At 34.8% G+C, this 20,483-nt stretch overlaps 11 protein-coding genes across 11 annotated transcripts; 7 read left to right on the forward strand and 4 right to left on the reverse strand.

Annotated features, from left to right (window-relative positions):
* Window positions 1–35: 35 nt before the first annotated feature.
* Window positions 36–980, reverse strand: T551_02166 (uncharacterized protein; the record flags this gene model as incomplete). Its single annotated transcript, XM_018374429.1, has 3 exons — window positions 36–266; window positions 313–841; window positions 886–980. 3 exons carry the CDS (start codon window positions 978–980, stop codon window positions 36–38), a joined length of 855 nt encoding a protein of 284 aa, XP_018229381.1.
* Window positions 981–2,447: 1,467 nt separating this feature from the next.
* T551_02167 (uncharacterized protein) lies at window positions 2,448–3,676 on the forward strand (the record flags this gene model as incomplete). Its single annotated transcript, XM_018374430.1, has 5 exons — window positions 2,448–2,547; window positions 2,612–2,646; window positions 2,684–2,747; window positions 2,799–2,911; window positions 3,650–3,676. The coding sequence occupies 5 exons, from the start codon at window positions 2,448–2,450 to the stop codon at window positions 3,674–3,676; spliced, it is 339 nt and encodes a 112-aa protein (XP_018229382.1).
* Window positions 3,677–3,727: 51 nt separating this feature from the next.
* On the reverse strand, window positions 3,728–4,808 carry T551_02168 (deoxyhypusine monooxygenase; the record flags this gene model as incomplete). The annotated part of the gene is made up of 4 exons (XM_018374431.1): window positions 3,728–4,211; window positions 4,253–4,419; window positions 4,465–4,598; window positions 4,652–4,808. 4 exons carry the CDS (start codon window positions 4,806–4,808, stop codon window positions 3,728–3,730), a joined length of 942 nt encoding a protein of 313 aa, XP_018229383.1.
* Window positions 4,809–5,078: 270 nt separating this feature from the next.
* T551_02169 (mitosis protein dim1) lies at window positions 5,079–5,784 on the forward strand (the record flags this gene model as incomplete). Its single annotated transcript, XM_018374432.1, has 7 exons — window positions 5,079–5,124; window positions 5,177–5,217; window positions 5,268–5,333; window positions 5,378–5,422; window positions 5,471–5,540; window positions 5,589–5,654; window positions 5,696–5,784. The coding sequence occupies 7 exons, from the start codon at window positions 5,079–5,081 to the stop codon at window positions 5,782–5,784; spliced, it is 423 nt and encodes a 140-aa protein (XP_018229384.1).
* An 860-nt stretch (window positions 5,785–6,644) lies between these two features.
* On the forward strand, window positions 6,645–7,655 carry T551_02170 (uncharacterized protein; the record flags this gene model as incomplete). The annotated part of the gene is made up of 6 exons (XM_018374433.1): window positions 6,645–6,719; window positions 6,761–6,930; window positions 6,971–7,110; window positions 7,154–7,255; window positions 7,296–7,451; window positions 7,501–7,655. 6 exons carry the CDS (start codon window positions 6,645–6,647, stop codon window positions 7,653–7,655), a joined length of 798 nt encoding a protein of 265 aa, XP_018229385.1.
* A 510-nt stretch (window positions 7,656–8,165) lies between these two features.
* Window positions 8,166–9,637, reverse strand: T551_02171 (phosphomevalonate kinase; the record flags this gene model as incomplete). Its single annotated transcript, XM_018374434.1, has 3 exons — window positions 8,166–8,468; window positions 8,512–9,343; window positions 9,387–9,637. The coding sequence occupies 3 exons, from the start codon at window positions 9,635–9,637 to the stop codon at window positions 8,166–8,168; spliced, it is 1,386 nt and encodes a 461-aa protein (XP_018229386.1).
* A 312-nt stretch (window positions 9,638–9,949) lies between these two features.
* T551_02172 (uncharacterized protein) lies at window positions 9,950–13,387 on the forward strand (the record flags this gene model as incomplete). The annotated part of the gene is made up of 1 exon (XM_018374435.1): window positions 9,950–13,387. The coding sequence occupies one exon, from the start codon at window positions 9,950–9,952 to the stop codon at window positions 13,385–13,387; it is 3,438 nt and encodes a 1,145-aa protein (XP_018229387.1).
* A 49-nt stretch (window positions 13,388–13,436) lies between these two features.
* On the reverse strand, window positions 13,437–14,120 carry T551_02173 (pyridoxamine 5'-phosphate oxidase; the record flags this gene model as incomplete). The annotated part of the gene is made up of 1 exon (XM_018374436.1): window positions 13,437–14,120. The coding sequence occupies one exon, from the start codon at window positions 14,118–14,120 to the stop codon at window positions 13,437–13,439; it is 684 nt and encodes a 227-aa protein (XP_018229388.1).
* A 493-nt stretch (window positions 14,121–14,613) lies between these two features.
* Window positions 14,614–16,969, forward strand: T551_02174 (uncharacterized protein; the record flags this gene model as incomplete). Its single annotated transcript, XM_018374437.1, has 7 exons — window positions 14,614–15,213; window positions 15,258–15,509; window positions 15,557–16,261; window positions 16,308–16,407; window positions 16,455–16,651; window positions 16,694–16,875; window positions 16,915–16,969. 7 exons carry the CDS (start codon window positions 14,614–14,616, stop codon window positions 16,967–16,969), a joined length of 2,091 nt encoding a protein of 696 aa, XP_018229389.1.
* Window positions 16,970–17,101: 132 nt separating this feature from the next.
* Window positions 17,102–17,564, forward strand: T551_02175 (uncharacterized protein; the record flags this gene model as incomplete). Its single annotated transcript, XM_018374438.1, has 3 exons — window positions 17,102–17,209; window positions 17,267–17,354; window positions 17,497–17,564. 3 exons carry the CDS (start codon window positions 17,102–17,104, stop codon window positions 17,562–17,564), a joined length of 264 nt encoding a protein of 87 aa, XP_018229390.1.
* A 166-nt stretch (window positions 17,565–17,730) lies between these two features.
* On the forward strand, window positions 17,731–20,139 carry T551_02176 (Nrd1 complex RNA-binding subunit; the record flags this gene model as incomplete). Its single annotated transcript, XM_018374439.1, has 5 exons — window positions 17,731–17,772; window positions 17,824–19,411; window positions 19,465–19,504; window positions 19,546–19,714; window positions 19,759–20,139. 5 exons carry the CDS (start codon window positions 17,731–17,733, stop codon window positions 20,137–20,139), a joined length of 2,220 nt encoding a protein of 739 aa, XP_018229391.1.
* Between the last annotated feature and the right edge of the window lie 344 nt (window positions 20,140–20,483).

Below are 20,483 nucleotides of genomic sequence, written 5' to 3' on the forward strand. Positions count from 1 at the left end.
CATAGTTTGTGTATCTATTTTCTTTGTTTTCCACTTTATTTTACTTTACTTTTTTCCACCCGTTCTGCAAAAAAACTCATTACTAGCTCATATGATCCAAAAATAATCACTGCATTCGGAATCACTCTCAGCAGATGTGCCGTTAGCCCTCCATACAGCCCCCAAAGCCCCTCTTCTTTCCATACTACTTGGAAGCACTGCACCAGTCCTCTATATTTGCCTTTCCCGCTTTCTTTGGGTGCCTGTCGTAGCCGTGTTCTTATTACCTATATTCTTTAGAGTGTTGTCCTGGTAATCGTTACTATGTCATACTTCATGTGGGTATGTGGCGACCGTTGCTATGAGCTTGGCTGCTCCTGCTGCGCCCACTTGCCACAGCCATTCTTTCCATTTCCCTTGCAATTCTCCTCTTTTCTCACAATACTTTTTTTGCACATTATACGTATTACATGTATTGTGTATATTCTGTGTATTATTTGCATTATTTGTGCTATGTATATCGAGTGTCCGCCTCTTGCCAATCTCTTTCTTAAACCACTCATACAGCACCCACTGAATTGTGCTTTCTGAAACCCCCAAGTAGGACGCACTCATTCCTCTGTATAAAGCGTGTATCCCCTCTTCACGTATAATCTTCCGTGTACACTCCCATCCACTCGTATACGTGTTATACGTGCTTTTGTCCAACTGTAATCGTGTCTTAATGACCCAAATTGGGTTGGTTGCTGTTGCTGTAACAATTCCTGCTGTTACTGCTGATATCACATGGATCCAACTTGAGTCTCCAAACCGTTGAGACAGTGCAGTCTTTGTGTTTCCGTACGTATAGAAGTGAATTGCTCTATATACTCAGTCACCGCCTATTTTTGCTTTTTTTGTGTATACTTTGCTGGAACTACACCTACAAGGCTCGGTCCCAAGCCCTTGAATAGCGATGAGGTGCCTTCTCTGTAATAGATTGTCCTTTCAAGCATCAGCATTGTGTTACCATTGCATCACTGCACTGTTTGTCTGTATATCTGTGTATATCTATACATATTTGTGTATACATCTCTGCATCTCTGTATCTCTGTCTATATATATGTATACACATTTGTACAGTATACACACTATATTGTATAAAATACGCACACAATGTGCATATTTGTCTATACAATATCTATACAACACGTATAGTATGTATAATATGTATAATTGTATAATTATATAATTGTATAGAAATACACACTGCAGTTGCTGCCGTACTGACATACATAATATGGCGGAGAGTAAGAAACCCGCTGTGTCTATGCAGATGGAGAGGTGTATGCAGGAGTTGGCGCTGATCGCTCTGAAGACGTGTGCGGATAATATCGAGTGGAGAAGTGCATATGGCTGCAAGCATTCCGCCGCATCTATATAGTCAGCGTGGACTGGAAAAGATACACCTACGCTCCAGCAAGGAGATGTGCGGCAGACGGCGGCACACTGTGCGCAGAGTGCTGCTGCTCGTCCAGTTCACCTGTTGGAGAGAGTGCCGGCAGCGGCCATCCAAGTACCACTGGGTGTCCGGTGTCGGTTCGAGGGTGTGCAACAGTATTGTATGCAGACGCTGTGAGTGCTGCTGCACTATATGCGTTGTATGCACCATATATGCGTCTTGTATGCGCATTGTATGCGTATTATATGCACATTATATGCATAAGTGTGCTATGCATGCTGCATGCACTGCCTCTATTGTGCTCCGCATACCTGCGCATATACTCCACACATATAGCATGCATACAACACACATACAACGCATACAATGCACATACAAGACGCATATAATGCGCATAGAGCACGCATACATGACGCATACAGCGCGCATATATGGCGCATATACTCTGTATATACTCTGTATATGCTCAGTGCCGCTGCATACGTGCTGTACAGAGCATATACTGAGCAAGTACGCATGCGGTGTGCATATAACGCATACATTGTGACACTGCAGATGCAATGTGCATACAAGAGTGCAGAGCATAGAATGTAGAATGTACTCTGCACATTGCATGTCGTATACACTGCATATACTATGTGCACTATATATACACACTATATGCACACTATGTATATAGCTGCATACACTGTATATACCATACACTATACACTGTGCCGCACGTTATATGCTACATGTATGCACTGTATGCGTTATACTATATACGGTATGCATGTACGTATAGCGTATACGTACTGCGTATATGCTATCTATGCATATACAGCGCATATAATGCGTGTGCGCGCATATGCACGCTGCACATTGCATGTTATATGCTGTGCATGTATGCTGTTATATATGCTGTGTATACACTCTGAACTGTAATTACGAGTGCATTATGCAGCACACCCGCTTGCGCTGCACGCCATGTCTGTCGTTGGCTCAGCCGTCTTCTGCCGCTACTGCGGCTGCCTCCTTGACCTTACAGATGATGAGCTCGTCTGCCGCAGCTGCTGTGCATGTTTCCCGCTCACTGGTATGCCCTTCTCTGTGCTCTGCTGATGCCAGTTCTCGAGGAGATACGGATGGTCACAACGCGACAGCCGCCGGGCTTTGGCTCTGCGCTGCGGCTGCGGCGTGCACGGCACGCAGCAGTACCTGCTGCAGCTGCGCCTGCAGGCGCTACGGTAGTTGTATGTCTGCAGGTGCCGCTAATGCATGTAGATTAGCGAGACATGTCCATCATGCGGGCATTCAGAAATGCAGTTTTGTGCACTGCAAATGCGCAGTGCAGACGAGGGAGCAACAGTGTTTTATGATTGCAAGCGTTGCGGGTAAGTAATATATGCAGCGGAGGGTGCTGAGGAGAAAGATATCGGTTCTCGACGAACGAGTAGTATCAGCGAGCATGCAATGGGTATTGGGTGTGCATGGCAAGATACGATGTGTATTGTATGTATATATTGTGTATTGCATGTATTGTGTATTGTATACACAGTGTGTTGTATGTATTGTATGTATTGTATGTATTGTGCATTGGCGCACAGTATATACTGGTATAGAATATACTATACAGTATCGGTTATATAGTATATACTATATAGTATATACTGTACAGTATATTCTATAGGGGTATGCATTATATAGCATGCGTTGTACGCTGTGTACGTTGTATATATTGGCGTATACGGTGAATGCGGCTGCACATGATGCATGCAATGTGCAATATATACAGTGTGTGCAGTGTACAGTGCGTGCCGTGTGGTGTGTATAATGCATGTGGTGTTATAGTGTGCATTATATATATAATATATGTATATATGTATATAATATATATAGCCTATGTATAGCCTACGTAATCTGTAATGTGTATGGGGCGCACGGAATATGCAGGCGTGTGCAAACGTGTAGTGTTCCAGGCTGTAGATACAGCACATACAATATATGCTGTATATGCAATATATACAATACATATAATATACATGATATATATGATATACATGATATATACTACAACTATATATACGGCATATGCAGCACATGCAATATATATGATATATCCGAGACACATGTACTGCGTGTAATATACAGTGAAGCTACGACTAAGTGATGAGGGTTGTCGAGGCAACGCTGAGACAGATAATATATACAATATATATTATGTGGATACATAATGTGGATACATAAAAGACTGCAGAGAATATGAAAACATGCTAGGCGTAGATAGGACTTGGCACGGTGGGTATTTGGAGTGGGTGGTCGGGATGGTCATAGAGATACATGTCGGTTGCTGGAGGTGTTATGAAAAAAAATACAGAAAAAAGACTTACCAAGAAGACAACTCTCACGTATGACTCTATTTTTGTCAAGGGAAAACGTTTTGAGCAGTGGCAGTGTGTCGGGAATGCCAATAGACCCGAGTGCTTCGGCAGCTTCATGACGGACCATTGGTTCTTCTGAAGGATTGGCAAGTATTTTTGACAAAGAAGGGACTGAAAGAGGAGAACAAATCTGTCCAAAGACATAGGCAATCTCGTGGCGGAAAAGTGCAGACGGATCAGTAAAGCCAAGGGCAAGTGCGTCAACAGCAAGATCTGTGCCGATGTTGCGGAGTCGAAACATGACACGGTATCTGTAAAAAAGAGGCAATGTCTGGTCGACAAGCTGCTTTTTAAGCTTAAGGACCTCTTGATCGGGAGTAAGGAGTGGATCATGTGGAAGAGGTGGTGCTGGATCAATGGATGTGAATAAACTGGGAGGATTAACTGTTGGAGTAAAAGGGAGAAAGCATACCTTTGCATAAGGGTTTCTGTTTTGCACTGCTCAGAGTCAAACCACTCTATCCGGTGAATAGCAAGATCACATGTCTGGCGGACGATTTCCAGGGGATCTTTTTCCCGGTAGAACTTAAGAAGCGGGAGACTTTTACGACTATTGAGTGCACCGAGAGCTTCTGCTGCCTAAGAACAGGTAAAATCAGGCACAAAGAACAGATATATATGTACTTCGTGCCGGACCATTGCTTCCTGTGACGGATTTTTTAATACTTCTTCAAGATATTCAACAGCATCTTTATTTTGTGTTTGGCCAAGAACATATGCGATTTCATGTTTAAGAAGCTCAGAATCATCCTGAAAACCTTTTATATGTTAGTTCTAGTGGAATTTTAGCTCTTTTTCATGTTTTTTGCACCTTCTGCAAGAATATCAATGGCTTCTTTATGACCTTGACTTCCAAGTGTTTTCAGCGAAAAAAGTGCACGAAAACGTTCACCTAGAGGAAACTCCTTGTTCTTATCAAGAAGAATTCGTCGTAGTTCATGAATATTATCATTAGAGGTTGGATCCATTTGGATAAATTCTTGATTTTTTATGTCGTCTTTTGTTCTTATATCGACCGATTTTTCAAATCGATATCGAACGTCCGATATTAAGTATTAGAAGTTGGGCGGCAATAAACAGTATTTTTCTGGCTAACTTTTGGTATAATAGTATATAGATGAGTTATTTTTTGCCACATTTAAGAACGTGTGTTTTTTCTGCTTTTTTTCCGGGATTTTATGGCTAATATCAATTGTTTTAGGGGATGGTGAATAAAAGAGAGCTATCTAGAGTATTATATGGCTAATATGCCTTTTAGGCATGTGGACCAAGCTATTTTATCTGGTAACATGAAGCATATGTGTTTTTGTTTCTTTTTTGCTCACATTTCTTGCAGAAGAAGAGCGTCTTGTTGTTATTCGCTTTGGTCGTGATGGGGTACGTTGGATTGTTATAACGTTGTGGAAGATCTGAATTATGTCTTTTAGGATGAAGAATGTATGAGGCAAGATGAAGTTTTATATAAAATAGCAGAAAAAGTTGTCAATTTTGCTGTAAGCAAGATTACTTAGGAGATCATGGTTGAACACTGTTATAGGTTATTTATCTTGTCGATATTGATGAGGTTCCGGACTTTAAACAGGTATTTTTTCTTTATTTTTGCTTAGAACCTTTTTAAAAAGAAGAAAAGATGTATGAACTTTATGATCGTTGCACAATTATGTTTTTTTACAGAAATAAACATATGATGATTGATTTAGGTGAGTTGTCTTCTTTGATGTTCCGATATTCCTAATATATTGTTTCAGGAACAGGAAATAATAATAAAATTAATTGGGCGCTTGAAGATAAACAAGAATTGATCGATATTTTTGGTATTTTTTTGATATTGTTGTATTGTTCTTACTTTCAATAGAAACTGTGTACAAGGGAGCACGTAAAGGAAGGGGATTGGTTATTAGTCCTAAGGGTTTGGATCTTATTATTATTATTATTTTGATTTAGATTTAGATTATTCTACAAAATATAAATATTGATTTTTTTAAAAGGCATATTTTTTAAATATAAATAAAATACATAATCTATATGCAATTGGTCTTTGTTTTTTCTTTTATTTTTTTATATAAAATTTGTTCGCTGTTTTTGAACGATTGATAACGTCAAAGAATTGTTTTTTTTTAAAGCGCTCTTGGAATTTGATATTTTCAATGTTTTAGTGCCATTCTTTATATAAATGATGAACCAGTGTATGGAGCTTCTTGAAACATGGATTCAACAAGAGCAAAAAGTGGTATTTTTGTCTTTTTTTTAATAGAAAAAATTAAAAAATAGAAGATTACATATCTTTTTCTATGTAAAAATATGGGGATTCATGCAGAAGATGCAAAAGAGTAGAACTTTTTTTTTTTATTTAATTTGATTTATTTTAAGAGCACTTTTAAATTATCATAAAAAATGTCAAGAAAACAATAAGAAATGCCACGCAATATACATGGTATCTGGGTATATTACTAAAGAAGTTATGGATACTGAGTTTTTATTGCGGGAAGAAACAATATCTTCGTCCAGCGATATTTTAGATACATCTATCATGTCTTGTGAGCCTTTGCCTTTACGGATGAAGGTTTTTTATTTGGTAAAAGAGGAAAATATTGAGGGTTATCATATTTCCGTTTTTTTATTTATGTCTGATACTTGAAATCAGACATGAAGCAAAAATTAGACGAGATTACTTCAATGCATATTTATGCTCTTGAATATACCCCATATAAGGTAGGATATAGGGCTTATGTTTTATGGAAATTATTTAAACTTTGTTTTAGGACGTTTCTGTTCTTTCCGATGCTTCTTTGAAGCCTTTTTATATGAAATACAGTGAAACTTTGTCATCAAAAGAAATATGTAGAAAATATGGAATGATTTATCATCCAAATGTGGAGGTTAGTATTCAAATATATTTTTGTTTATTAATAAGTTTCAGATGGTATCACCTGTTCTTCAGGAATCAAATAAAGATGTTTTAGAAACAAAGTTTATAGATACTTCATCCAAAACAAATCTTCCTCAAGTTAACACTATGATTTCTCAAGAAAAGGAAAAGGAAAAAACTGCCTCTCAGAGTCATTTTTCTCAAGTAGGGCATAATTTAAAGTATATTTTGATTTATTTTTATTTTTGGCTAATTTTTCAGATCTTTATCTGAAACTACTCATAAAAATGTCCCCAAATTGGCTAAAAAGAAACTAAGTACGATGGAATCGTTTTTTAATTTAAGCATCAATACAGAGTTGAAAAATAATTACTCGTCTCTTTCAAGTCCTACTACTTCAGGTAGAAAAAATAATTGTTTTGATTGTTATAATGATGAATATAGTTGAAATTTTATCAGAAGCTGAAGAGGTGCATAATGAACAAAATATTATTAAAAGACAGAAAGAAATTGATGAATTAAAGAAAATAATGATGACTAACCAAGGTTTGGATTTTTTTTTTGTTTTTTTGCTTATATTTTATAGAGGAAAAAGATGATGTGCCTGATTCTTCTAAAGATATCTCAAAAGATGATAAGTCATCTGTAGTTAAAAATGATCAAATAGATCCAATTAAGAAGAAAAGAGGGCGGCGAAAGGTTTTGAAGAAAGTTACATGTCGTGATAAAAAAGGTTATCTTGGTAATTTATTTTATACCTTGTTTTTTATCTTTTTTGATTTTTTTTGTAGTTACAAAAAATGAATTCGTATGGGAATCATTCTCTGAAGATGAAATATTTATTCCGCCAAAATCAAAACTCGATGTTGAAGGACCTAAAGAAACTGTAAAAAATAAGACAAAGTTAAATGAAACAAAAATCACTTCGTTTTTTTCGAAGAAGTAAAATGTATTATGTTTATTTTTTCATTTTTACAATGATTATTTTATTTAACCAGTTATAATATAACAAATAATATATAAAAACATCTTGATTTTTAATTAATAGTATTTTAAAATAAGTAAATTGGATTTGTTTAGTGCAGTTTATTTTTATAAATACTATTTTTTTAAGAAAAAAAACTCGGAGTTATGAAAATATGATTTGGATATTTTTTTTAATTTTTGATTTTAGTTTACATTTATTAATATGATTAAGCTATTATGATTATGATTGCTAAATAGGAGAAAAGGAATTATATGATTTAAGCGAATTTTACTATTTATTTTGAATTATACGTTATTATTTAAAAATGTATGTATTTTTGGAAGATTGTATTTAAGAAAATATTTTGATGTTTTCTGCTAGAGTTTTTGAATCATTAGGAATATATATTCTAGATATTTATAATGTACATTATATTAAATATATTAAGTAAAATACTTATTTTGTATATTATATGATATTAATACATGTTTAATCCAAAAAAACTTCAAATTCTTTAGGATTTTTCATTTTTAAACCAGAATGTTCTTCATTAGATAAAAGAATAGAAAAATTTGTGTTGTCTTCTTCCATTTTTATATTAGATATATCATTTTTTGCGTTACTTTGTTCAATAATAATACAAAAAATAGCGTCATAACCGCCTGCACCTGGTATTCCTACACCTAAAACACCTGGGATTTGAATACATCTGTCAAGAAGAGATGATTGTGATGACGGTTCTATCGGGACATTTGCTTTAATACCTATTATTTTTAATTTCTGTCGAATTAACTATAAATAATTAAATGTAGTGGGTAAAAAGATATATAAAAACCTTTAACTGAAAATATAAGTCATCCAAAAGTTCGAAAATAAAATGTTTTGTGCTTTCTTTCTCAAATTGTATATTATTTTTGTCCCATGGAGCTTGTCCTGTGATTTTTAACACATCATAATAATCTGATTCAAATTCTTGGCTGGCACTAGTTAATTTACTTATTGTTTTATAGAACATGTCATTTGCTTTTTTTAATTCTTCCCATATAACATTAGCTTCTGCATTTGAATTTTTCCATGCAAGAACATCCCGGGCCATATTTAATGTTGATGTTCCTTTATCTCTGTCAATTAATAGAACTTTAAGTCCTGAAGGAAAATTCAACTCCTCTATAGATATGTCCCATAAGCTTTCGACAACTTTTGCTAATTGTTTTTTGAAGTGAACTGATGTGCAATCTGCAATGCTATCAATAATAGCCGGGTCAAATCTTCGATATAAGCAGCTCCCAAAACATGCTGCTGCAATATCAAACCCACTTCCTATTTTATTTTGGACACAACAGTGTGCTATCTGTGAAAGATTGTGTATAATCCATTTGTTTTGCGTTACTTGGACGTCAAATTTTCCGTCAGAGAGATGGACTAATAAAGCAGCAATCATACTTGTCATGAGCGCTGCTGAAGAGCCAATTCCTGTTTTGTGAACATTTTCTATTGGAACATCGAACCGATTATACTTGCAAAGCGTTGAACGTGGAGCTGTCTGTGAATAATAATCATTATCTGCTAATATAGTAATACAAAGGTTTGGCATCGTCATTGGATTCAAATAAAGTATTGAATAAATTAGTGCATAATATACGTAAGGATTTCGTGTCTTGTTACTACTTTATTGTATGAAAAAAGCTTTTTTGATAGGGTTTTTCTTACACTTCTTGTATTCCCAAAACTAGGTCATTCTGGTCAAAAACTACATGAAAAAAATAGTCTGGTTGCTTGAATTGAGGACACCTGACACGTATCTCTGGTTTCCCGTCGATTTTTTCCCGGTTTTCAACAATACATACAATTCTTGCTGAAAGTGTAAGAACAAACCCTTCGTTTTCTGGTTCCAGAATTAGATACCCTCCTGCAAGAAGTACTTTTCCCGGTGCTGAAACTGCTGTCCGTTTTTCTTTCATTTCATTTATTTTCTTCTTAAATGACCCTCAAAAGACCTGTTTTTTTGTACAAATCTTTTTGATTTTTAATTGCTGACGTTGATCTGTCTGAGCACGGTTGCCAGCAATGTCATCCAGATGTTTCCATAGCAACATCTGGTGATGAAGTTTGAGATCGATGAGTAATGTAGAAATATTAACGTAGATTGAAGTTTAAAAAAAGAATTTAAAGAGAATTTTGGAAAGATTTGGCTTATATTTTGTCTATGAAATATGGTATATTTGATTGATTTTTAGAGAATATTAATGTGTGTTTTCAAGTGGTGAAATTGGATGATTTATAGAGGAATACATAGGATTTTAAATTTTTCGTGGGAAGTGTATATTAGGGAGGAAAAACGGAGTAGAAAGTGTTCTAATGTGCAGATTCTATGTAATTTAGGGTATTTTTTAAGAGTTCCAGTGAATCAAAGGCACCTGTTTTGTGTTTGGTCGAAGACAAATGGAATATTGAAATCTCAAGCTCCAGATGGGTTTACTGCATTAGAAGTATCTTCTAGTAGACCAGAAGGGCTTCAATTTTCGTCTTTGGGGTCACCTGTGCCTCAGGAAGCAGTTGCTTTAGAATATGAAAAAAAACTGTTAAGTTTATTTTCAGAAAATAAATATTTTAACGTAATTGGAGCTTATGAAGAAATGAGGGCTTCATCTGTTATCCCTACTATTGAATCTTATGATATTATATTACAGTCAATGGTTAAAATCCGTCAACCTGGTGTTGTAGCTATGATAAATACAATTCTTGATACGTATAAGTCTATGCTCGAACATCAGTTGGTGCCGAGTGTATCAATATATTCAACTCTTATTTTAGTGCTTTGTATGCGTGAAGAAGAAGTCTATTCTCAGCTTCAAGCATTAAATAATAAAGTCAAACGTGGTCTTTCAAATAGTGTTTACTTTCAAGAACGAATAAATGCTTTGAAAAATGAAAATAATCTAAGCATGGCATGCGAGATATTTAAAGCTAGTGTTAGCGCTAGATTTCGGCCTTATCCTTCTAATGTATATTCAGAATTGATGCGTATTTGTGCTTTGGTTGGAAAAACAGATGAGCTTCTTATGATATATGAGCAAATTATTAATCATAATCTTATTCCAAACCCACAAGTATTTATTTCTTTAATTAGGGGGTTTTCTAAGTACAAAGATATCAGATCAATTGTTGAATGTTTTAATGAATATAAATTTTTTGCTTCAAAAATGGAGCCTCATGATAAATATGATGTTTATTCGGCATTGATTGATGGCTATTTTAGATCGTCTGATCTTTCTGGTGCAATTTTATTTTTTGAGAAATTAATTGCTGATAATAGTACTTTTGTTCCGTATAAAATTTTGAAAACAATAATATATGGGTTTTCTTTTAATGGGGACTATTTGACTGCTAAATCATGGATTGATCGCATGAAAGAAGATAAAAATTTTCCTGATCCTACACCTTCTTGTATAATACCGGTTATAAGTGCAGCTATCAAAGCAAATGATTTAGATGTTGCAACTGAACTTGTTGATTATTCTTCTTCTATTGGATCTATAAAACCGTTTGGAAGTGTTATTTTTGAATTTATACTTTTATGCTTGAAACATAAAAAAGATGATTACGCAAGTAATATTCTTAATACAGCTTCTATTGAGGGAATTAGACCAGACGAAGTCACTACTCAATTGATTGCTCATGCTATGATTGAAAATGGGAACGTAAATGCTGCGCTTGAGTTGTATAAAACATGCATGAAAGTTAATATTCAGCATTTTGGATCTACGAGATATATTCGTCGAGGATTTACTTTGGTAGGTGTTTCTATAATGGAAGAATTAAAAAAAAAAGGTTTTCTTGATTTTAAGTTATCTTTGAAAATTATTATGGATGTTTATGACACTGCATTTCATATACCTTATCCTATGCTTGAATATGTTTTAAAGATTTATTTTATTGAAAAGAAAGACTCATTGGAAATATGGAAAGCTAATTTAAAATTATGGGAAAGGACTATATTAAGTTTAAGTATTAGAGTATTATGTTTTTCTATTAAACAAGAAAAAGATTCATATGCATGTAAAGTATTACCGGAGCTTGTTAAAGATATAATGTCTGAAAATATTCCTATCACACCGGGTTTTGTAATAGCTGTTTCTGATACTTTAAATATTTTAGGAAAAAAGCACTTATCTATTCAATGGGAAAAATATATTGAAAAATATAAATTATCCAATTCTTTAAATTCTGTTAATGTAGAAAATGATTGTTTTCGGGATTTAAGGCCTCTTTCTATTGATCTTATGCGTGATTGGAATCAAGTTAAAAACCATCCTGATATAGATTTTTCTATTTCACAAAAAATTTTAAATGATTCTATTTGTCATAACAAAACTAATGACTATTCCGTTTTGGTTCATGATATATATATAACATATAAAAAAGGAAAAGATATTACTCCAGAAGCATATTGTAGATTATTGGAACGTCTTGGAAAAGAAAAAAAGTTGGATTTAGTGAATGAGGTTTTTAAGCTTGCAAAGAATTCTATTTCTAAAAACTTTACTGGAGATACTGAATTGTGTTATCACGGATTTTGTTTAAACAGCATGATTATTGCTCAGATATATTCTGGTCAAATAGAAACAGCAAGAGAATATCAAAAGCAATTATTAGAAATTGGGTTTTCTCCGAGTGCAGCTGTTTTTGCTGCATATATTATAAATTTAAAAAAAATTGATGTTTATCAAGAAGCTAATGATGCCATGGAAATTTATAACGAAGCGAAATCGTATAATATTGAGTTATCTACATATTTTTATAATGTTCTTATATCGAAGTTTTCTAGAGCACGAAGAGTAGAAGAAACTTTTAAGATTTTTTCAGAAATGAAAATGAATAATATTCTTCCAAATAGTATTACATATGGAACTATCATAAATGCGTGTTGTAGAGTAGAAAATGAAGAATTAGCAAATGAGCTGTTTATAGAGATGGAAAACAGTCCTCGTTATTATGCTAGAGTTGCTCCATATAATATAATGATGCAGTTTTATGTGCATACAAAAAAAAATAGACAAATGGCACTTAAGTACTATGAGAAGCTTCGCAATCGGGTTATAGCTCCCTCTGCACATACGTATAAACTTCTGATTGACTGCTGGACTATAAATGACCCTCCAGATATAAATATGGCACTTCAAGTATTAACTGAGATGACAAAAAATAATGTTCCTATTACTACTCAACATTACGGAGCAATTATATATGCAAAAGGGTGCGTTTATCGAGACCTAAATAGTGCTAGACAATATTTTGACACTATTACTCAACGTAGCTTTAAACCAGTAATACCTGACGAAATTTTATATCAATCTTTAATAGAAGCATATGTTGCTAACCAACGTATAAAAAACACATGTAAATTACTGCATCAAATGAAAGAAAAGAATATTCCTTTAACTGCTGATATTGCTAATTTACTTATTCATGGTTGGACTCATGAACATCGAATAGATAAAGCTAGGAAGATTTTTGATTTATTTGATACACAAGAAAACAGTAAATTAAGAACTCCAGAGACTTTTGAAGCAATGGTTCGTGCTTATTTGTCAATTAATGATACAGCATCTGCTGAAAATATTTTGGAGAAAATGAAGACATGTTCATATTCTCAAGCTGTAGTTTTGCAAGTTGAATCTTTACTTAAAAATCCACCATCTGTACTTTGATTTCATATATGTGTAAGACTTTATATAAGTAGTATTATTTTTTTATAACTTATGGTGATAGTCTAGATATATTCCATTCATCGTCTTTCTTTGTATACATGAGTCTATCATGTAGTCTATTTTCACGTCCTTGCCAGAATTCTATGGACTCAGGGACGATTCGGAATCCTCCCCAAAATGGCGGAACTGGTATTTTTTCATTTTTGTTTTCTAAAACTTTTGAAAAATTCTTTTGAACTTCTTTAAATTTTTCTTCTAGTTCGGACCGGTCATTTAACTGAACGCTTTGTCTTGATGACCATGCACCCAGACGAGATAATAAAGGGCGTGTATCAAAATATGCTTGTGATTGTTCAACAGACAGATATTCTACTTTCCCTTCAACACGTACTTGTCTTTCTAGATGTCCCCAATAAAATGTTAATGCTGCCCAGGTATTTGATTTAAGATCTTGTGATTTACGAGATGTTTCAAGGTTACTATAAATAACAAATCCACGGGAGTCTAGCTCTTTCAATAATACAATTCGTGCAGAAACACGGCCTAGTGGTAGAGAAGCTGTTGATAATGTCACTGCATTTGCTTCCTGTAGTTGCATTGTTTTCTGTAGATGCACTGCTTCTTCATACCAAATTTTAAACATTTTAAGTGGATCTTTGCACAAATCACTCTCTGAAAGGCTTCCTTTTTTATAAGATGAATGTTCTTCGACAAATATAAGCTGTTTTTCCATCTTATTTTGCAAATATTTTGTATTTTTTTGTATATTTTTTCTTAGATATATCCTTAGATATATCGTTTTTACTGTGAACTATAAGGTATTTTGGGTCAAATATATGGGACACTCATGTGTTCTTATGATAGTTTGGAGAACGGTCTCGACGTCTGGGTGGATAACATCAGAAAAAAAGTATTTTTGTTGTGTGGGTTTTTCAGGTAGAGAAAGTGTAAATTTAGGAGAGATACAGATTTATTTTAACTTTTTTGAGTTTTATTTATTGGTATGGTGCAAAAGAAGTATTAAAAACGGTGAGTTTTTAGTGATTTTGTAGAAAAAGATTAACAAGGTAGAAGTTTGTAATTATATTAAGAAGGGAAGTTTTTTGGATGTGGGAGATATAGATAAGGACTTATTGTGATTTTTGTTGGGTTTTACATTTTGAAGGGAAAAGCAATAGCTTTTTTGGTATTGTAGTGTTTTTGTAAGGACGTATTGTCGTATCAAAATGATACTGCAAGAGCGCCTATCAAGCTCTCGTTCATCGTCTATATCGTCACGGTCTCCTTCAACTAAGAATCAGCGTGTATTTTCTGCCCATGGAAAGTCTAGATATGGTGGTACACCGACAAAGATTACTGTTGATCTGTCACCTTTGGATCTGATACCACATCGCCCAGCACCAAAGCCTCCTATAGAATATGGGAAAAGTGTTGGAGCTTTTGAAGTCTCGTCTATTTCTGACCGTTCTCACCTTATGTCAGATACTTTAGATTCGACATTAAGCTCTTTTACATCACCTTCACTGCAATCAAATGTTTTGCCGCAGACTTCGCCATTATCTCATAGATCAGGACATACATCTGTGGACGTATCTAGAAAAGTGTCTTCATATTCTACACGTAGTGAATATCGCAACATTTCTAATCATACTATGCGGTCTTCGACGAGGACTGGTAATACTAAATCTGTTAAGAATGTTTTGGGGCATTTTGTCAATAGTATGACAGAAGTCTTGCGATCTCAAAGGAAAGCAGTGATATCTGTTCCATATGATCCTGTTCATCTTATACATGTTGATTTTGATATAAAGACACGTAAATTTGTTGTATGTTATATTAGTACATTTACAATTACATGTTAATTTTTTAGGGTTTGCCAAAGGAATGGCAGAAGATTCTTGTTGAAAACGGTATTTCGCAAAAAGAACAAGAGGAAAATCCACACGCAATTATGGATATTGTTGCTTTTTATGCCGATGCAACCTATTCACCTATTTTTGGATCTATAGATGATAGTTTTCAAACGATGCGAGATAATTCAGATTTATTTGGTTCTGAACCATTTAAAGATTCTTTAATATTGTCATCAACGACAGTTTTTCCAAAAAAGTCTGAAGTTTCTGTAAGATTTTGTCATGTATGAGGAAATTTGCTTACATTATAAAATAGTCGGATATTCCTTCTTTACCTTCTGGTACGAAACAGCAAGTTTTAGGAACAAATAAAAGAATTAGTGCTTCATTGTATCCATTATCTTCAAAACAATTTCATTTTTCCTCTAAAAAAAATAAAGATTTTCCTGCGGTCCTAAAAAAGTCAAAAACCTTAAATTTAGGTCATAAGAAACAAGAACCATCTTTGAAAAAAGTACCTAGTTTCAGATTTTTAGAACCTGAAATGGATTCTCAGTTACCACCCTTTTCAGATAACTCTATATCAAAATCTCCTCAAAGTTTGAAAGATACTTCATTAAAATCATCTGTATCTAGGGAGTTATCGAGGACGAACTCTCATGCGTTATTAAAGCTGAAATTTATATGTAATACTCAGGATCCGACTAAATTATATCGTAACCTTGTGAAAATCGGTCAAGGTGCATCTGGCGGTGTTTATACAGCATATCAAGTTGGTACAAATATGATTGTTGCAATTAAGCAAATTAATCTTGAACATCAACCTAAGAGGGATTTGATTATAAATGAGATTCTTGTTATGAAGCAAAATAAACATGAAAATATTGTAAATTATATTGATAGCTTTTTATTTAAAGACGATTTATGGGTTATTATGGAATATATGGAAGGTGGTTGTTTGACTGATGTTTTAATGTCAAATATTATGACAGAAAGTCAGATTGCAACTGTTGTAAAAGAGGTATGTTGGTATATTGTTTTTTGTTATAGTTTCATTGAGTTATTAGGTTCTCAAAGGCTTGATATACTTGCATTCGAAAGGTGTTATTCATCGAGATATCAAGTCTGATAATGTTTTATTGTCTCTTGAAGGTCGCATTAAACTAAGTATGTTAATATTTTGTTTTTATTATTTTTTAATTTTCAATTTACAGCTGATTTTGGGTTTTGTGCATTTTTTAATGAATCCTGTGCTAAACGTACTACCATGGTTGGGACACCATATTGGATGGCTCCTGAAGTTATTACTCGTAAAGAATATGGCCCAAAAGTCGATATTTGGAGTCTTGGCATCATGTGTATCGAAATGATTGATGGTGAACCACCTTATCTTGATGAAAATCCTCTTAGAGTATTCTTTTTTTCTTATTTTTTCTTTATCTTATCTTTTCAGGCTCTTTATCTCATTGCAACTAACGGAACTCCTCGTATTACTCAGCTTGAGAATCTTAGTCCTTCTTTTCGTGACTTTTTAAATCAGACTCTTCAAGTTGATCCTGATCGTCGTCCTTTTGCTTCTGTGCTTCTTCTTCATGGTTTTTTTGACAAATCTTTGCCTCTCAGTTGTCTTATTCCGTAAGTCTTTCCCTTTGTTTTTTTCTTCTAACTTTTTAGTATCATCCGTGTTAGTAAGAAGCAGATAAGGAACACTCCTCGTGTTTTATCATAGCACTTTTGTGTATTTTTTACATATTCATTTCTGCTTCATTTTATCATAGACAGAGGTTTTTCAATGTTTGCGTGCACGTATGTGTCCTTAAAACACATTGTGTGCGCGTGGGTGTTGGTGGGAGTTCATCGGATGGAGACGTTTGAGGGCATTTTGCAGGGTCTTTGGCAGGCACGTCCACCAGGTGTTTCAGGCTCTAAGGTTCAACGGCTTACGCAGATTGCTGTTCAGAATGTTAAGGTAAGTTGCTATTTTGTTTCAAGCACGGTAAAATAGCAGTGGTGGCTAAGGGGTAAGAGTGTTATGGCTGCAGAACATGAAAGAGGAGACATCATTGTCTTAGTTGTATATGCCTTAATTATCTCTACATGTGCAGAAATTCTGGGTATATATGTTGAAATTCTGAGTTATATATATTGGAATATTAACTGGATATTTTGAAGCATAGGTAGATGTTTTTTAAAATCAGCTATATATTCGTTATATACGGTATTTATGTGCTGTCTATGTCGAATAGAAGTATCTAGTGTGTATATTGGGTGTTTTTATTTGGATTTATTGGATTGCATCTGCTTCAACTTTTGATTTTACGTAGTTTATGAGATCTAATTCAGGGTATATTTTCTATGTTTGTGGAATACATGTACGGGGCTATATACGCTTTGTGTGCGTTGTACACATGTTTTTTGCGTATTATACGTGTCTTGTATACGTATTGTATACGTATTATATGCCCTCGGTGTCTGCACTGTATATTTTTGATGATTTGTTTTGTTTGCTCTCTTCATGATGTTCTGCTTTTGGTTTTTGCTGTGCTGGTTTTTTTTTTTTTTGTTTTTATCTTATATCTTTAGGACAGTGGGAAAATGGCAATGCTTCTTTATAAACATTTTAAAAAGACACCTGGAACGCATAAACTTGGTGTTCTTTATGTTCTGGATTCAGTTGCACGTGCATATCAGGATTTGTCTCGGGGAGATAGTAATGCACCAGAAGATGGGACATTTGCAGGAGGTCTTCAGCAGTTAACACAGCTTTTGGAAAGTTTGATGAATGATATGATGCTTTATGCACCTGTAGAACATCGGGAGAAGGTTTTGAAACTTGTAAATATATGGGAAAAGGCGGCAACATTTCCTGCAGGACTATTATTACGACTTCGGACTGCACATTTTGCAGAAGAGTCTTCGCGTACACCACAATCGGGTTCTGGAGATGTTTCCTCTATGTCTTCGGGGGTACATGCAGCTCCTACACTTCCTTCAGAGTCTATTGGTTCTGCAATAGGGCAAACAGAGTCTGTAGTGGGTCATACTGCGCAAACGGGGTCGTTTTCATCTACTTTAGGGGATACAGGTGCTTCTACAACGCCTGTAGTGCCTGCTGTATTGCAAGCTTTAGCATTGATGGCTCAGCAAGTGCAAAAAGGGCAACAGACTTTACAGCAAATGCCATTGCAAATGATGGGTGTAAATGATACTTCTTCTAGGGTTTCTGGAGGTTTGAGTGGTTTTGCAGGTACATCTGTAGCTCAGGATTCTTTGGGTTCTTTAAGTACTGCTTCAGGAGCTGCTTTATCTCCTGCAGATCCTCGTACGAATACATATTTCCCTGTTTCTTCTCAATCGTCGGATTCACATGTATCGGCATCTACGCCACCTGTTTCTTTTCCTCCACAGTCATCAGATATCTTACAAGCACAGCAAATGGCGTTACTTCAGCTGCTTACACAGAAAGGTGTTTCTGCGGCTCAGATTCAGTCAATTATTCAACATGTACAGTCGCAAACACCTAGTGAGCCTTCACCAGTACTGCCTTTATTCAATAGTACTCAAACTATGCATGGGAATACGCAGTCTGCACTTCAGGCATTACAGTCTTTTGATAGTACTCAACGAGCAGCAGACACATCTTCAGTGTTTCAACATTCAACTATATTGCAAAATTCGTCTGTGGCACAGCATTCGTCAACACTTGCTCAACATAGTGGAATATCCGTTCAATGTTCAGGAGCAACAAGTGCTCAAGGAAATGTATCTGGAGGAATATCTGGTGGGATATCATCTGATTTGCACATTTCTGGTCGGCCTCCATCGTTGCTGAGGCGAAAGGATTCAAGAGAGCCATTGTCAAGGTCTTCTCGCCCTTCAGAAGATCGTGGAAGATCTAAGCTAGCTTTTCGACAGTCCAATGAACGTAGTGCAAGTCCACCTTCTACGAGAATCTATCCAGCTACTGGTACACCACGCCTAGTACGTACAGGTTCTTATGATCGTACTTTAGCTGACACAGTACCCTCTTCTGAATCTTCTCATGCTCCGTCTCAATCATCTCATGTTTCATCTCAATTATCTCAGCCATCTAATTCTTTGAAACATTATGTCCGGGATCCATCGGTTCCTGAGGATTCAATTAAAGGTGTGTATATTATCAAACAGTCTGGTTGTTTAAATCAGCTGGACTGTTTTAAATTTCTGTTTTGGCTAACGTTTTAGTGTTAAGTAGAACTTTATTCATTGGCGGTGTTTCACAAAGGTATGTACAATATGTTTTGTATTTTTTTTTACAGTTTGTAGTATTTCTCAAGAAGAATTGCAGCGTATGTTTTCTTCTTATGGAGATATTCAAAGTTGTATTATTAATCATAATGCTCGCCATGCGTTCATTAAGATGTATAAACGTAAGGATGCAGAAGCAGCGCGTGCTGGTATGGAAATGCTTGTTCATGATAATACAGTCATTAGAGTATGTTCTTAGAACGATATAAAATCTGTATTAATTTAATATAGACAAAATGGGGAGTTGGTTTTGGACCTAGGGATTGTAGCAATTACACGACAGGTATCAGTATAATTCCAATAAAGCGGTTAACAGATGCGGATCGTCGTTGGTGTATGTTTGCAGAGTGGGGCGGAACTGGTGGACAACCACTCGAAGGGGGATACATTATGGAAGAGCCTGATATTGAAATTGGAATGGTTGTTAATTCAAAAACTACGGGTAGACGGCAGTTATCAGTGCGTGGTGAAAATAAGAAAAATAATGTAAATCAAAAGCATCAGCAAAGTTCTAATCCGGCACCGGAGCCCACTTCAAAACCTCCATCTACACTTGTTTCTCCATGGGTGGGTGCTATTCAGGAGAATAATGCATATAAGACGTTACGGTAGCAACTTTAGTGTTTTTAGGCTTGTTTTTATTTATTTTTTCTGCTTCGAATCTTTTTGGACTGGTTAATAGTCTGAGATTGATGAATCGGAAACAACCGTATTTATGTCTTTGGTTGGGTTTAGTTTCTATGCTAGATACATTGAAAGATATATCATCATTTTTATAAAAAATTAATGAGGCATCTGTTTTGGAATTTTATGTATTTGTAAAAGGAATTTTATTTTAAAATATATAAAAATTCCAAAATATGGGATTTTGTATTAATATGGCGTTGTTAGATTTAACAATATGATTGTAATGTGTATTTAATTATTAAAATATATAATTATAAAGTATGTTTTTG

The sequence above is a fragment of the Pneumocystis jirovecii genome (genome assembly GCF_001477535.1).
Source record: "Pneumocystis jirovecii RU7 chromosome Unknown supercont1.9, whole genome shotgun sequence".
NCBI lineage: Eukaryota > Fungi > Ascomycota > Pneumocystomycetes > Pneumocystales > Pneumocystaceae > Pneumocystis > Pneumocystis jirovecii.